Source organism: Protopterus annectens, chromosome 3.part1 (genome assembly GCF_019279795.1).
Source record: "Protopterus annectens isolate FY-2018-M chromosome 3.part1, PAN1.0, whole genome shotgun sequence".
In the NCBI taxonomy this organism is placed as follows: Eukaryota; Metazoa; Chordata; order Ceratodontiformes; family Protopteridae; genus Protopterus; species Protopterus annectens.
Window position 1 is genome coordinate 1560538994 of NC_056732.1, and position 17419 is coordinate 1560556412.

The 17419-nt window shown below is 41.7% G+C and overlaps 1 protein-coding gene across 1 annotated transcript in view; it reads right to left on the reverse strand.

The window, feature by feature from the left end:
- Positions 1-17419, reverse strand: part of LOC122797804 (SCO-spondin-like) — a 4708783-nt gene that overhangs the window by 452165 nt on the left and 4239199 nt on the right. Inside the window, exon 101 of the mRNA XM_044066325.1 lies at positions 11653-11852. Within this exon, the coding sequence (XP_043922260.1) occupies positions 11653-11852 (200 nt within the window). The remainder of the gene's footprint in view (positions 1-11652; positions 11853-17419) is intronic.

Below are 17419 nucleotides of genomic sequence, written 5' to 3' on the forward strand. Positions count from 1 at the left end.
GTCGAATACAGTATTATCGACACCTTTTAAGCGAACATTCATTTACGTGAACACTCACACAGTCGAAAATCTTGTAGTTGAAAAATATTGTTTGGCCAACACCATTCCCCTAGTGCCATATGTCACGGGGCCATACACAAACAAGTACAACTTCAAAACCTTAATCAAGTGAGGGGCTTTGCCCCCACACCCCCCCAACGTGGCAGGCTGTGCCTCCCACACCCCCCAAACTAAATATACCAACTCCGAGATCGCTCTACATTGGGCAAAAGGGCAATTCCCGATAACGGCCAACTTGAATAGTGCATGTGCATCACAACTTCTGCAGTAACTGGCTGTGTTTTATATAACACTGACAGGTAATAAAACGTTAAGATTTGCATATTTACTTCTGTTAAATGTGTGAGTTATTGAACACTTTACAATTTCAGTGTGTTATTCATTCGTACTGTTTATAGAACACAGTACTTAAAGAATTATTTATATTTACAAAGCTATCATGCAGCTATTCACAGCGTCAACGCCTTGACGTCAGACAGGAGTTTCCTGAGAGTTGGGCAACTATAACTTTTCTAAACTCAGAATTTAGACATTATGGGCTTTCGTGTAAATGAACGTTCACTTAAAAGGTGTTGATAATACCGTATTAGACCTTCTAAACCTTCGTTCATTTAACATAGACCTGATCTGATTATTTGCCTTCACGCCTGGCATTTAAGTTCAGCAGCCTTATGGATAGAGGGAAGAAGCTCCTGTTCAGTCTAGATGTTTTGCAGTGTAAGTTGTGATACCGCCTGCCTGAGGAAAGGCGAAAGTATATGCCATGTGCAGGGCGAGTGGGATTGTCGATTATCTTCCCAGCCATTCCCACACACCGAGTCTCATGCAGTTCATCCATGGATAGGAGTGAGGACCCAATGACATTTTTTGCTGTCCCCACTACCCTCAGGAGAACTCTGCGGTCAGATGCTTTGCAGTTACCATACCAAACTGGATGTTATTTGATAGGATGCTCTCGATAGTCCCCCTGTAGAAGGCTTTGAGGATGGACTGAGACAGGTTTGTCTTCCTCAGTTTCCATAGGAAGTGCAGACGTTGTGGCGTCTTCACTGTGTGGGTAATATGAGCTGACCAGGATAGGTCATCTGAGATGTGCACCCCCCAGGAACTTGGTGTTTTTGACTCTTTCCCCTGCCACCCCCTTAATTTCCAGAGGTTGATGTATCTCCTGAGTCCTCCTGAAGTCCACTATTAATTCTTTGGTCTTGCTTACATTTAAGGTCAGATAGCTGCTGTCGCACCAGCCTATCAGATCCTCAACTTCATCCCTGTAGGCTGTTTCCTCACCATTTCTGACAAGACCTACGACAGTGATGTCATCTGTGCACTTGATAATTTTGTTGGATTCATGCTTGGCCACGCAGTTGTGCGTCAACAAGGTGAACAGCAGAGGACTCAGGATGCAGCCCCGAGGGACACCTGTGCTCAGTGTAATACTGACTGAACTGTTATTTCCCACACATACTTTTTGAGGTCTGTTGATGAGAAAGTCCAGTATCCAGTTACATATGGGGGTGTTGATGCCCAGCTAGATCAGCTTTGATATCAGATTCTGGGGCATAACAGTGTTAAAGGCAGACCAAGCTATATAGTCTATGTTTGTGGACAAATCTAAGAAAAGCAACATCTGCCCCCGTCTACGAGGGACAAAAGTGAAACCCCTAGTATAAATTTCTGGTTTCATATCCAATTGTCTAGGATACACTTAAATAGTGTCACTGAGGAGCTCTGTTTTACAAGATTGGGAGTTTGTTCCAGAGGAGTGGCAACCTCTAGGAGACATATCTGTCTCTCCAGCATGTCCTGTTAATACTGCAGGATAGGTTAAGATCCGTAGAGCAAGTGAATCTTGTCCCTTTGGATTTGCGGATGTGCAGCAGCTTCATCAAGGCAGGGTCTGAAACTGCTCTGTAAGCCAAGCACAAGTTGCCTCTAAGCAGTCTATAATATATGATACTGAGAAAAGTGATATGGCCTTCAGTCTGTCTGTGTACATCATGTGTTTATTGGCCCTGAATTTTCTTGGCGAGAAACCTTTGAAGTCTATCCAGTTGCTGCAGATGTCTGTTGAGGTACATACAGAAAGGAGCATTGTACTCTATTATTGGTCTGATGAGAGCTAAGTACATGGGGAGTTATAACCTCCTTAGCTTTGGATGCTATACCCTTGCTTATGAGGTGTGCAATGTAGAAGGCCTTCCTTACTACTGTGAACACCTGATGATCAAAGTTAAGGCTGCTATCAACTTGTGTTCCTAAATCCCTCACCACTGGATTTGGACTTAGGGGGTATTATTAATGCTGTAATCAACAGGGGGTTCTCTTTGCCAAAGGGGATTATAATGCATTTTTTTCATTTAGTTTATGTCCCTGGCTTTGACACCAATTGTATACTATATACTATATTGTGATACATGACTGTGTACTATATTGTGATATATAATTAGTTCACAGTAGATGAGGTAATATTCCAGCCAGTTTAGTTGTTTTAGGATGATAAAGTGGAATGACCTATAAGGCACATGTGTTGTAACCCTTGCCATTTATTGTAGCATTGCCTATTCAAGATGTAAATGTCACATCTAGATTTGTCAGGACTGAAAGCCATATAGCAGGGATGATAAGGGGAAGGTTAATGTCATGCTTTTATTGGGTACTGTCTGTGAAACAGTTTCTGGTGGGTCTTTTTTATGATCTTACAGATTCACAGGTTGTTTCTAGGCTAACGACCACTAGGGCAAGTACAAGCCTAGTTGTGCACCCCATACTATTTGGGTCCCAAGTATCATATGGGTGGGGTGGGCAGACAGCTAAGGATTTTTAGGGGGGTGTTAAGAACATATTTTTCTTACTGACAGCCTCTATCCATATGGGACTTGGGGGGGGGGGGGGGAGGCAGACCAGGGTAAATTTACAATTTCCCCACACAATTTTTAAGCTTTTATTTGAATAGGGTCAGGGATGAACTCTGTTTTACATAGATGGGGAGCCCATTCCATAGTGTGGAGATCCTTTGGGACGCATATCTGTCTCTCCAGCACATTCTGTTTTTGCCACAAGTGAAGTTCAGAAGCTTGGATCTAGATTTTCTGGTGCTGTTTGGTCTGCACACATGCAACAGATCCATCACAACTGGGTCTGAGGAAGCTCTGTCAGTCAGGCAAAGATCTGCTCTCAGCAGACTCTAGGAGACTGAATATAGAGACAGAACCTTTAGGTGATCAGGGTAGGATTCATGCCCTGAATCCTCCTGGTGAGAAACCTCTGTGGGCGTTCCAATTATTGCAAGTGTCTGGTTAGATACATACCAAAGGGGGCATTGTATTTAATGACAGGTCTGATAAAGGCGGAGTAAAATGGTACTATAACTTCCTTGGACCTGGATGCCATAACCTTAACTATAAGTTGAGCAACATAAAATTATTTGCTTATTATCATAGCTACATGTCGGTCAAAGTTCATATTGCTGCCCTCATATGCTCCCAGATCCCTTACTCCTGGATCAACTCTTAGGGGTGTTTTATCAATGGAATTAATAACTTGTATTTACAGTTTCCCAAAAGGCATTATAATACATGTTTTGGCACTGAGTTTCAGGCCATCACTGTGGCACCAGTCATTTGTCTGTGTTAAACTTATGTGAAAAATGTTTGTGTCTTGAGGTAAATCTATAATAGCTCCCAATTTACAGTCATCTGCTAGCTTGGTGAGCCAGAAGCCTTTAACGTTAGCCTTGACTTCCAAGAAGTAGATGCCAAACAAGAGCGAGCGCAGCACGATGTCCTGGGGTACTGCACTGATGATCGCTCTCTTGGTGCAACTCATCTCACTGATCCTGACTTCTTGGGTCCTGTCTGTGAGCCAGCCAGAAATCCAGTGAGTTATGTATAGTTTATGCCTAGCTCAGACAGCTTGTCAACAATGCCTGAGTGGAGTATTGTATCAAATGTCTTATCCAGGTCAACATATGTAGTATGCACTGCTCTACCCTCGTCCATTGCCTTGGTGACCCTCTCAAAGATGTCTTCCAGATTAAGTAGGAATGGCCTTCCCTTAACAAAGGCAAACTGGGATGGATTTATTGTCTGTAGGCTGACAATGTCCTTGTTTATCATTTTCATGATAATTCATTCCATGGCTTTGCATATTCGGTTTGTTACTGATGGGTCTGCAGCTCCCTGGGTCAGTTGATGGTTCACCCTTGTGGAAGGGAATGACCATTGCAGTCCTTGATTCAGCTGGAATATAGCCTGTTTCAAGGCTGTCATTGAAGAGTGCCTCAAGTGGTCCTGATAGGTCATGTATTAGACTGTTCAGGAAGCAACCGGGGATACTGTTGGGACTCTTGTAGGCAGTGTTTTTGACTTTAGTGGGTGCTGCCAGCACCAATCCCCTGCTGATAGCTGGGTGGAAGCATGTTGGAGGGGATTTCACCTGGTGGAGTGGGGGGACCGGGGGGGGGGGGTTAATGTTTTTTTTTTTTTTCCTTAAACAGCTTTCTTAAATTATCACTTAGGACATAGGCAAACATACATTAACAGAAAAGAAAACCAAACAATTTTAACATTTTTTCATTTAAATACATCTTATATTTTCTTTGCTACTATCATGAACCCACCATTACATAAATTGCTGAATTCCTGCCTTCCTTTGAACCCCACTCTTCCTCCTCCTGAACATTTCTGGATGTATGGTTCCCATAATTTCCATTTACTTCTATGAAATTTTCTCCTTCCCTTTTCTAAACATCCTTCTTCAAATTGTTATTATCTCTTTTATATAATTCAATACCTCAAATGCAGTTGGTGTAAACTTTGATTTCCATTTTCTAGTAATTGCTTTTTTGGCAGCTAACAGAATTAAACTTAATAAGGCCTTACTATGTCCAGGCAATTCAGATCCTGTATCACAGCTCAAAACAATAATTTCCTTACTTACAACCATTTGCTCCCCCAATATTTCTGATAGAGTACTCTGCAGGGATTTTTTAAAATCTGCCACCTCATTGTTGTTGTTGTTGTCTTTTGGCTTTTCCCGGTTAGGGGTCGCGACAGCGGAACTCCGGTCTGCTAATGATTGGCAGTAGATTTTCATGAACGCCGAGGTGCCAGCTCGATATTCAACCTTCAACGAAGGCACGTCCATTTACGCATGTCTTTCGAACGCCCACCCAACCGCGGGGAGGACATGCAGACTCCACATCTCATTGCTCTCCCAAAAACAAATGTTTACAATTATGTCTTTTCCATCACACCTTGAGCATCTGCTATCTGCCTGGGGAAAACTTTAAAGTCTGCTTGGGGTATAAAAATATCTATGCAAACACTTCCAAGTAAAGATCATAAACCTTTTGGATGGCTGCATGCTTGGGAGCCATACATATGTCTTCCCATTGTTTTCTTGTAAATTGTTTTTCCAGTCTCTCTACTCAATCTTTTACAGTCTCCTCGGATTGATTTTTATACTTATCATACAATATTTTATATGTCCTACTATGAATCCCTTCAACAGCTGCTTCTGTTCTAGTTTCAATGGAAAGCTCTACCAGAGCAGTCTTTCACTTAAAATTCCCCTATAGTGGGGGTTGAAGTTTGAGCTGAATTTATCAGCCAGTAGATCTGCTATGACACCTTGATCGGTGTAGGTAGTACTATTGACCACCAGTTCATCACACTGTTGAGTGCCACCTCTGACGTTCCAGATATAGCTGAAAAAGGCCTTCTGATTGTCCTTAGCCTGTGAGGCTATCCTGACTTCATAGTTTGCCTTGAACTTAATTAGACCTCTTAGTTTCTTGCTTAGTCTTTAAGGGAGTTGGTTTTCCTGATTCTGGCCATGAGTTTTCTTTTTTACTATATACCATATTTAGGTGAGGATTCCACCAGTGGGGTCTGTTTTGGGTATATATCTGGTAGGTACAGCAGCCTCTATGCAGCCATTCACATGTTTGTATAGTGAAGCTGTAATTAATTCTACATAGATAGCTGTGATCTCTGGATTGGAAGGAGCTTTGAATTTTGACATATAGTTTGCCTTTGAATAATCCCTAACTGTAAGTGGCTTAGTTGGATTTCCTGGGTTGATTTTTACTTCAAATAAGGTAACTTTGTGTTCTAACCTCACTAATGAGGACATGACATGGGGGGGGGGGTGAACCACTCTCCCATGTTGGTGAGTTTGAGAACCAGTATGTTTGACCCTCTGGTTGGAGCATGCACTATCTGTTCCAGGGTGCTTGTGTTCATAAAGTCCAGGAAGAGTTGTGCCTGCGAATTTGAGTATGTTTGCTAGTCTACAGAGGGGTAATTAAAGTCACCCATGAATAGGGTGTTTGGTTGGATGGTGAGTGCCTCTAGTAGGTTTAGGTAAAAGGCATAAGACTCTAGGAGCATAGATGGTGGCCTATATTTAGGCATAATATTCGGACTTGTACATGGATGAGCCCCATGTACCATCCTGTTTAACCAACCTGGAGGTATGTTTGTTATGAACATAGATCGAAACACCTCCACTTTTGGCCCAGCCTGTGCTGTTGTTGATCTAAATATGTAGAAGGCAAACACCTCCACCTTTGGCCCAGCCTGTGCTGTTGTTGATCTAAATATGTAGAAGGCACTGCAGCCTTGCACTTCCAGAGTACTTTCTATGGTTTTAAACTACATATCTGTCATAGCACAGATGTCTACATTCTCCAGAGTAAGGAGGGCTTGAAGGTTGTGGAGTTTTTTACTTAGGCTCTGAGCATTGAGCAGTAGTATCACCTTATGGTTGGTTGTAGACTTTTTCACTATGTTAGTAGTTTTGTCTTTTTGGCATTGCTCTAAGGGAGTGGATAAAGTTTTAGCCAATATCAAAAAGCCTAAGGGGGGACAGGTGCAGCCCATCCTTGGCAAACCAACGTGTATTTCTGACCATGTTCTCCCATACTGATATGTTAGAGCCCACTGGAGTGACACCAGAAACAGACAATTATAAAAATCAATCATTTTATGTTCATACTGTGGCATTATCTCTTGACAACCTCGTTTGTATGTGAGATTTTTGCTTTCAAAGAAGTTGTGCATGTATGTCTCTCACAAACTTTATTATTTTCTTTAATGATTACTTGGTTGTTTTAGAATGAGACAGTTGCTACATTGCCTTAAGATGCCCAAATCTACTAAGCTGGCCAACAAAACATTTGGAAACTGCATATCCATGTTGTCTGGTCCTATAATGCACATTCCCTTCCTGGGCTGAATGATAATTTATCTATAAAATGTATATTAAAATTGAAATCTTGTTTTAGATGATTATTAATTCAATTTATGGATGTATTTTAGCTTGCTGTATACACTTTGATGTTTATGTACTGATTTTTATATAGCATGAACAATTGTGTGTGTATGTTCCTTTAAGGACAATTTGAGTTTGTAATTAATTGTTTAATTGGTCTTTTTGGAGGGTTATTTAAATGACTTGTGGTTTTTAACTGTTGTCTGATGAAGTTTGCTTATGAAGTAAATGAAAGCGCTAACTATAATTCCTGCTGGCTTGGTGTGTTTCTTTGTTTTTTTAATGGTCCTGTAATATGGTTAGCTGTTTAGAATTAAGGACTGGGTTTTAACAAGGGTCTCCTGGGGTAGTTTCTAGCACTAAGGGTAGGATGTTATATAATGCTAGGATACGGTACTGCTATTTGATGCATAAGCTAGCTGCTCTAAGCTTATTTCTGCATAGTGCCACACTTTTTAACCAGTTTCAGATCTAACCCTAACTTTAAAGGCAAATTTTACTACACAGAATCATAGGAAGTTACTAGGCTAATGGCCCTAGGGCCCTTACAAGCCTAGCCAAGTTTGACCCTTATTTCCATGACTAGCACCTATTACCCCTGTCCAAGAGGGACACAAATGGAACCCCCGGGGTGAATTTAGGGTTACTCATCCAGTCGTTCAGATTGCGTTTGAAGAAGGCTAATGAGGTTTTCTGTTTGACATGAAGTGGGAGTCTATGCCAAAGGTGTGGTAACCTCTGGGAGACAAATCTGTCCCTCCAGCAGGTTTTAATAATGTCACATACCAGGTTAAGGTCTTTAGAGCGAGTAACCCATGCACCATTTGACTTGCAGATATGCAGCATTTCCAATAAAGCAGGTCGCCTATGACTAGTCTGTATGAAACAGAATAAAGTGACATTGATTTTAGCCGATGTACATAGGACAAATACTGAAGATCTTTAGTTTTCCTTGTGAGGAACCTCGGTGGTCTCTCTAACTGATGTAGGTGCTTGGAAAGGTGCATACCAAAAGGGGTGTTATACTCAATTATTGGCCTGATGAGGGAAGAGTACAGGGAGGTTATAATTTCTTTTTTTCTGGAGAGAATGCCTTTACTTATGAGATGAGCAATATAGAATGCCCTTCTTACCACTGTGGAAACATGGTGATTAAAGGTAAGGTTGTTGTCAACTTGAGTGCCCAGGTCTTCACCACTAAGTTAGTACTTAGGGTGTTGCTACTGATGTGGTAATTAGAAGGAGCATCACTCTTACCAAAAGGGATGATAATACACTTTTTTGCATTGAGTTTAAGGCCATGATTTTGGCACCAATTATTTGTTTGTGTAAGACCTTCTTGTAGGATGTTGATATTGTTTGGAGATTCTATGACCACTCCCAGTTTGCAATCATCAGCAAACTTTGTCATCCACAGACATTTAGTTTTTGCTTGTACTTCAGAGAAACAGATTCCAGATAGTAGAGGTCCCAGGACTGATCCTTATGGAACACCACTGGATACAGGTCTGCTGCTGGAGGTGGATTTCCTTATTTTTTACTATATGGGTTCTATCAGTGAGCCAGTTAGCGACCCATCTAATGATATAGGGGTTGATACCTATCTGGGTAAGTTTGTCAATTATGCCTGAGTGGGGGATAGTGTCAAAAGCCTTGGCTAAGTCTAGGTAGGCTATTTACACAGACTTCCACTTGTCCAGGGCCTTGGTGAATGTCTCAAAGAAGTCCACCAGGTATAACAGGCATGATCTCCCTTTGACAAATCCAAACTGAGAAGGGTCAAGTGTTTGGAGATTATCTCTATCTTTGTTGATATGGTCCATGATGATTTGCTTCATGGCCTTACAGATACGGCTAGTCAGGCTAATAGGTCTATAGTTCCTGGGGTCAGTGGAAGCACCACCTTTGTGCAAGGGGATAACTGTGGCCGTTGCTATATAGGTGTTTGCTACAATGCAGGGCACTGCTAACCACTGTGACCCAATGGACAGTTCTGCTCAGAGAAGAAAAGCTTGAAAACTGACTCCTATGCCCTTTAGCCAGTAAATAATCACATGTTGAGCTTCCTGCAGTGCTTCCCAACTCATATAGACGAGGTAAACACTTTCTTCTCCAAGATGTCTGACCCCGGTGTCTGTTAATGTAAAAGCACAACAAAATCAACTCTCTAATGCAGATTAAACAACAAGCAACTAGCAGTGCTTTTTAGCTCAGACAGACCAGGTAAACACTTTTTTCCACACTGTCTACACATGGAATTTCGTGAGGTGAAAGCACCATCTTAAATGTAAGCAACTTGAATTTTAAGCAGTCATGTTGTGGAGCAGTAGATAATGTTGCTGCCTCACAGCAAGAAGTTCCCTGGTTCGATTCTCAGCCAGGGTGCCTTCTGTGCAGAGTCTGTATGTCCTCTCTGTGTTCGCATGGGTTTCCTCCTTGTACTCTGGTTTCTTCCCACATTTCAGACATGCAGTAGATGGATGGGATACTCTAAACTGGCCATAGGTATAAGTGTGTGTACAACTGTGTGGTGTGGAAGAACTACTGCAGAAGGGTTAGTCACCTAGTAGTGTAAAAACTTTGGCTCTAGATGATTGTCACTGTTGAAATGACACCCTGACCCCATGTGCCAAAAATGGGAAAAAGGATTGTGGCTGAATGGATGTATAATGGCCTCTGATAGCTTTGTGTATGATACAATTTCTATTCTTGTGTTAATTAGGAAAGTAATAGTTAAGGTGGCCTGTGTATATTGTGTGTTTTGGGAAGGAGGAGGAGTAGCTTTGTTTTATTTGGATTTCATAGGAGGCTCAAATTTATTAAGCCAGGATTCAGTGGCGGTAAGATTGCTGGGTTTTGCGCTGAAGATACTCATCACAAGCAGTAACTTTGTTTACAAAACTATATCAATCACAGGCTCCAAGTGACAAGACTCTCATCTTTTCTGTCTAGTTAGATCAACCACTGTTTCACTCCCCCATCATAGTTTCACCACTCTCTCTCCTCATCTATCCAAAACTAATACTCAGTATAACAGTCAAAGTAGCCCAAACCAATCTCACTTTAATTACTTTACCTCTCAGTCTTAAATGTAACAATATTTTCACTCTTGCTCTTCTACTAACATATCATACTACATTTCATTATCAACCACCTTCCTCCCTTTCTAATATCTCCACAGTTAAGCTACCTCTTCTTTTTGTTACTTTAATTTCCTAGAAATCACAGGTAATACTACATATTTTGTAATATTATATCTCCCCTTGCTATACACATGCCTGTGCCTATTTTTACTGAATGTTCAACACTATGTATAGCTATGCAAGCTATGTGCATGCTGTTTCTGAATGATGTTTATATTTGTTATTGTAAAGCTTTTTTTCTCTCATGTATGTACACTCAATTATATTTTGCATTCCTTCAGATATCGTGTAACTTTATTTTATGTATGTCAAAACTGGTGTTAAATGTGAAGCTTTTCTCCCTGTGTCTCTTCTGTAAAAGGGTTTTATTTTAATCAGGCTTTCCTGGTAAACAAAGATAAATAAATAAAAAATAAGATGGGACAAGGTTTGGGCAGAACGTATGATGTTCAAGTTGTCTGCATATTTGATTAAGGATGTGTGTTGGGATATGGTACAGAAGTTGTTAATGAAACTCATCTACCCCAAGCCATCTACTCACTCATCTTATGAACTCCTGAGGTTTTCTGTGAACCTCAGCCTAGTCACCCCTACAATTGATGAACTGTAATGGCACTATCACTCTTCAGGTTTTGCAAAACCTCATTTTCCTGACTTTTCCAGTGGAAAAACTTGGAATAAAAGATTTGACATAGGGATGGAAGTTTGATTTGACATAAACTCTTCACTTTGATACCAGAATTAAGCTTCAGACAAAAGACATCTTAATTAATGGTGAAATGGCTGAAATGGTGAAAACAAAACTCACTGGCCCTCCAATAGAAATCTTGATGAGTGGATGGGAAATAGAAAATTCACCCCGGGGATCACTCCAGTGGCTCTACTCGCCAGAGGCACTGGAAACCTAAGGTCAAGTGGCACATTGCCAGGGTAATCCTATGGGCTAGGCTTGTAAAGGCTCCAGGGCCATTAGCCTAGTACACACCTATGAACCTATAAGAATACACTAGAACTAAGTGCCTGTACAAATGCTGTCACCACTGCTTGACTCAAGTCTTACATTACCATTATTATTATGCTTCCATGACCCCATACTACCGCAAAAATCTGTTTTACTGTTGCACAGACATCCAGAGTCAATTATATTGCACAGCAATTTATTTTTCTGACTCACCAGGGCATGGCTGAAGGTTGCACTCCTTAATCTCAGTAGCATCTCCTGTGCATTCAAGCCCCTCAGTACTTTCTTCACAGGTTCGGTTTCTCATCATCTGCCCTCCTCCACAGGTTTCAGAACAGGGACTCCATCTCGACCAGGGGCCAAAGGTCGGGCACTTCATTTCTATGCACCAAAAGGTGCCATTTATACAAGTGCTAAAGGTAGGAAAATTAAAATATGGTTAAGACTCAAAGTAGAAACTGAAGTTGCCTCCTCTGTATCCTCTCTGAAATGTCAGAAACAAGCAACAACAAATGTTAAAATCTGCTGTCCAAATTTGCGTCACAGTGGCATTCAAAAGCTTTGCAGAAGGTTAAGTGAAAGCAGTGTAAACATAATGTGAGTATTACAGAGTGCATTACACTTCCTTTAAAAGTGATAAATGAATTACATCATGGTTATCTAGTGAATGGAGATATGACACCTAAAAGGCACAAAACATCTGACCAGCACTTCTGAATAGCACAGAAAAATGTAGACAACTAGCGATCTCTGTTCTACACTTATGTTATCCAGGTCTAAAAATCTGGCTGTCCATATCATCTAAGCTTGGGGATGAGGAGGATTGTTTTTGTTTTTTTTTTTTTTATAGACATAGCACATCACTGCAGTTTCCTACATCACAGAAAATGAAATAATGTACTCACCATAACATTCCATCTGTGTTGTCGATCTTCATTCTTCCTCAACAAATGGGTTCGAATCTGGTCTGTTGGATCTGGCTCGGCCGATGCTAAAGCTCGCAGCCACCAGATCTGTCGAGCTTCTCCCTTACCCACAATGCACCCTGCCAATTGCCTCAGATCTTGTTTGCTGCTCTATTAGCATACAAGGATGAAGAGAATTATGGAAAGCCATATTCAGAGTCATATATACATATAAACGTACCTATTCAGAGACCATCTAAATACTCATTTCTCCAGAAGTCAAGGATGGGGCTGGTGGGAGGGGAGTTGAGAAAGAATGAAGACTGACAACACAGATGGAACATTATTGTGAGTACATAACTTCATTATCTGATGTTCTCAACCTTCATTCTATCCTTAACGAATGGGACAGCATCCCTAGCTACTTGTATCCAGGGCGGACTCAAGGAGGGATATTCCTGAGCACCATAGAACCAAATGATGCCCTACCTCTGGAGACCAGATCCAATTTGTAATGAGCGATAAAGGTATGAGGAGTAGTCCATGCTGCTGCTGCACAAATGTCATCCATAGACATCCTAGATTGAAAAAACGTGGAAGTAGCCACAGATCTAGTGGAGTCTTCTTTCAAAGGATGTGTAACAGAAATGCCTAATTTATTATAGACAAAGGGAAATGCAATTTGTTAACCACTTTGATAGATTAACTTTAGAAACTGTTTTTCCCAATTTTGGTCCAGAGAAAGAAACAAATAGTTGGTCTGCTTTTCTGATTTTTTTCTGTTCTATGCAGATAAAATCAAAATTGTCTATGAACATCCAGTAAATGTAAGATACAGTCTCCTTTGCTGATAAATGTAGGAAAAAAGCACTGGCAAATTGATAGTACTATTTATGATGGATTCTGACACCAACTTTGGAAGAAAGGATGGGTTGGTACGTAAGGTCACTCTATTTTTGTGAAAAAAACAAGTATGGAGGTTTAGAAGATAGTGCTTGGATCTCAGAAATACTTCTTGCAGAAGTGATGGTAACCAAGAAAATAGTCTTCCATGAGAGATACTTAAGGTCACATGTAGCAGCTGATTCAAAGGGAGGTTGTGTGAGAGACTGAAGCATCAAATTTAGGTCCCATGGAGGTGCAGGGTCTTTAAAAGGAGGCTTTAGGAGGAGTATCCCTTTAAGAAGGCCTTGCTCAATTTGTGAGAAGCTATGGGTGCTCCATTCAATCCTGTATGATAATGTTAAATTCCTGCTAGCTGTACTCTAATGGTTCTGGTACTAGGACCGTTTTGAAAAAGTTGAGTAAGGAAATCTAAGATGTGATTAACAGAGGCTGAAAATGGGTTAAGTGTATGCTGCTAAGCACAAATGGCAAACCATTTCCATTTACCTGAGTATGTTTTCCTTGTCAAGGGTTTATGGGAAGACATAATTATATGTCATACAGGTGATGAGATCATAGATTGTCTGGCTACTACGGGAAATGGAGAAGCCAAACAGTTAGCAAGATGTTTGGTATATCTGGGTGTAACATGTCTGTTGGATGAGACAGGGTCAAGTGTATGCTGCTAAGCCCAAATGGCAAACCATTTCCATTTACCTGAGTATGTTTTCCTTGTCAAGGGTTTATGGGAAGACAGAATTATATGTCATACAGGTGATGAGATCATAGATTGTCTGGCTACTATGGGAAATGGAGAAGCCAAACAGTTAGCATGAGGTTTGGTATATCTGGATGTGACATGTCTGTTGGATGAGACAGGAGGTCTGGAATCAGATCTAGGTTCCATGGTGGTTGAACCAGGTGAAGCCATAGGAAGGGAAAACAAATGTATCAAGGCCAATAGGGGGCAATGAGGATCATTGTGCTCTTCAACCTGGTAGCTGGCAGCTTTCTGCAGAAAATTTGGAATCAAAGGGGTTAGTGGGGAGGCATAAAGAAGACTAGGGGGCCAATCTTGAAGTACAGCATCCTTCAGTGACTGCCCCTGTGGGGGAATCAGGGCAAAGTAGTGGCACTTGTTATTTAGGGAAGAGGCAAAAAGATTGCAGCATGGCTGACTCCAGTGAAATAAAATTGCATCCACCACTTTCTCGTTGAGGGACCACTCATGTGGAAGAAGTATGCACCTGCTCAGTTTGTTCGGAATCAGGTTGGATCTCCCAGGAATGTGTGTCGCTAAAAGAAAGTGACAGGAAGAGATCGCCCACTGCCAGACCCTGAGTGCTTCTCGACACAATGGGTAAGATCTGGTTCCCCCTGTCTGCTGATGTACCAGAAGACTGACATATTGTCCGTTTGAATCGCAATCATCCCAGAGGGAAGAATATCTTGAAATGCTTGCAATGCCAAGAGCACTGCTCTCATCTCTAGGACATTTATATGCAAATTGGCTTCTTCAGGGGACCAAGTACCCTGGACTGTCTTCCCCAGATAATGCACCCCCCCCCACCACCCTATCTGGGAAGCATCCATGGTCACTATGGCCTTGGGCTGTGGGGGAATGAATGGATGGCCATGGAGCAGTTAATTGGACTGGATCCACCAATAGAGATGTCTTTTGCAAGTGTTGGTAATTTTTATTTGATATGACATTGCCTGACATTGAGTAGCCAACACCCACTGTAGGATCTGCATGTAAAAGCTGGCCAAATGAATAAGAAGTTATGTACTCACCATAATGTTCCATGTTTGTTGTCCATAATCTCGCCTTCTTCTTGCTGGTTGGTTCGGAACCAAGCATCGGTTCTGACTCGGCCTTTTACTAAACCTTGAGAAATTCCACTGGCTCGAGGCTATACCCTATCCCATAATGCCTAGGGAAGGTTACCCAGATCTTGTTTGCAGATTGCTAGCATATTAGAAATTCATATACCAAAAGACAATGTTAATCATTCTTAGCCTATGTTTCATGAGGCAAGAAGGGAAGCAGAGAACATTTTAGAACCAATAAAAAATTCCTCTCGATCCTCCAGGAACGAAGGTTGGGGGAAGGAGGGTGGAACGCAAGAATGAAGGTGAGATTATGGACAACAAACATGGAACATTATGGTGAGTACACAACTTCTTAATGTTATGTTGTCCCATCTCACCTTCATTCCTGCTGGTTGGGACAGCATCCCCAGAACCTTCTTTCTTGGGTGGCTCAAGGGAATAAGCTCTTCAGAATAGTGGAACCAAAGGAAGCCCTGTTCCGGGAGGCCACGTCTACTTTGTAATGAGTGATGAAGGTATGAAGATTGTCTCAAGTGGCTGCAGCACAGATTGAGTCCATAGGTTGTCTGACATGAAAGGCAGTTGAAGTTGACATAGCTCTTGCTGAATGGCCTCTAATCTTTCCTGGCAATTGCTTATGCTGAGAATTATACGCATAGGTAATAGTGTCAGTAAGCCATTTCAACAAAGTAACTTTTGAAACTGGTGCGCCTTTTTTGTTATCTGAGAAGGAGACAAATAGCTGGTCAGACTTGCTAAACTCCTTTGTTCTATGCAAGTAAAAATGTAACTGCCTGTGTACATCCAATTGGTGAAGCTTATATTCTGCCTTGTTGCCATAGTTTGGAAAGAAGACAGGCAGGTCAATGGACTGATTCAAATTGGACTCGGAACATACTATGGGATAGAATGAAGGATTCATTCTAAGAGAAACTATCTTTATGAAAAACTAAATAGGGAGGATGTATGGATAGAGCTTGGAGTGCTGAAACCCTCCTAGCTAAAGTAATGGCTGTCAAAAAGATGGTCTTCCAGGTTAGAAATTTTAGTTGGCAAGAGAAAGCTGGTTCGTATGGTGGGAGAATCAGAGTAGTCAGTACCAAATTGAGGTCCCAAAGAGGTGGTAGTTCCCTTATTGGAGATTTTAGAAGAAATGTACTTCTCAGGAAGGCTTTGCACAATCTGTGAGACATTATTTTTGATCCCATGTCTCCTATGTGGTAGTTAGATATGGTGGCTAATTGTACTCATATGGTAGCAGCTGCTGCACCTTCACTGAAAATTTCTTCTAAGAAATCTAAAATTGCACTTACGGGGGCTGTGAATGGGTCTATGTGATTCTTGGAAGCCCAACAAGAACACCTTTTCCATTTGCTAGCATACAGTCTTCTAGTTGTTGTCTTATGAGATGAAACCAGAATGTGTCACACTGCAGGGGATATGTCTGGAAACCTGGCTAAGATTGGAAGTGGAGCCGCCAAACTGTCATTTTGAGGGTTTGACTAGAAGGATAGAGCATTGCTGACTGTCAGAAGATCTGGTACCGGGTCCAGAATACATGGTTCCTCTCAGAGATGGGGCCAATAGAAAGGGAACTAGATCTGACAAGGCCAGTATGGAGTGATGAGAATTAACCTGCAATTCAACAATTTTGCTTTCTGTAGAACTTTGGGGATTAGTGGAAATGGGGGAAAGGCATAAAGAAGTCCTGGAGGCCAATCGTGAACAAGTGCATCTCTTGGTGACTCCCCGAAGGGGGGATTAGGGCAAGGCAGCTGCTGCATTTGGTGTTCATGGATGTGTCAAAAAGGTTGCAGCAAGGCTGGTCCCGCTTGTGAAAAATTTGTCTTGCAACTTCCTGTTTCAGGGACCACTTGTAAGGCATCAGAATTGCTCTGCTTAATTTGTTCAATATCATGTTGAATCTTCCCGGAATATGCATTGCAATCAGAAAACATTGAGAAGAGATTGCCCATTGCCATACTCTTTGAGCCTCTTGACACAGGGGATAGGAACAAGTTCCACCTTGTTTGTTGATGTACCACACTACCGACATATTGTCTGTCTGTATTGCAATCGTACATGGAGGAAGAGAGTCCTGGAATGCCTGCAACGCCAGAAACACTGCTCTCATCTCTAGGACATTAATGTGCAAATAGTACTCATGTTCCTGCCAAGTTCCTTGGACGGTCTCTCCCAGATAATTGCCCCCCCACACCCTATCTGGAAAGTGTCTGTGGTCACTGTAGCTACTGGTTGAGGGAGAGTGAATGGCCTGCCTAGTGTTACCTGTGTGGATTGAAGCCACCAGCGTAGGTCCTTTTTGCAGGAGTCTGTGATGAAGATCTTGTGGGACA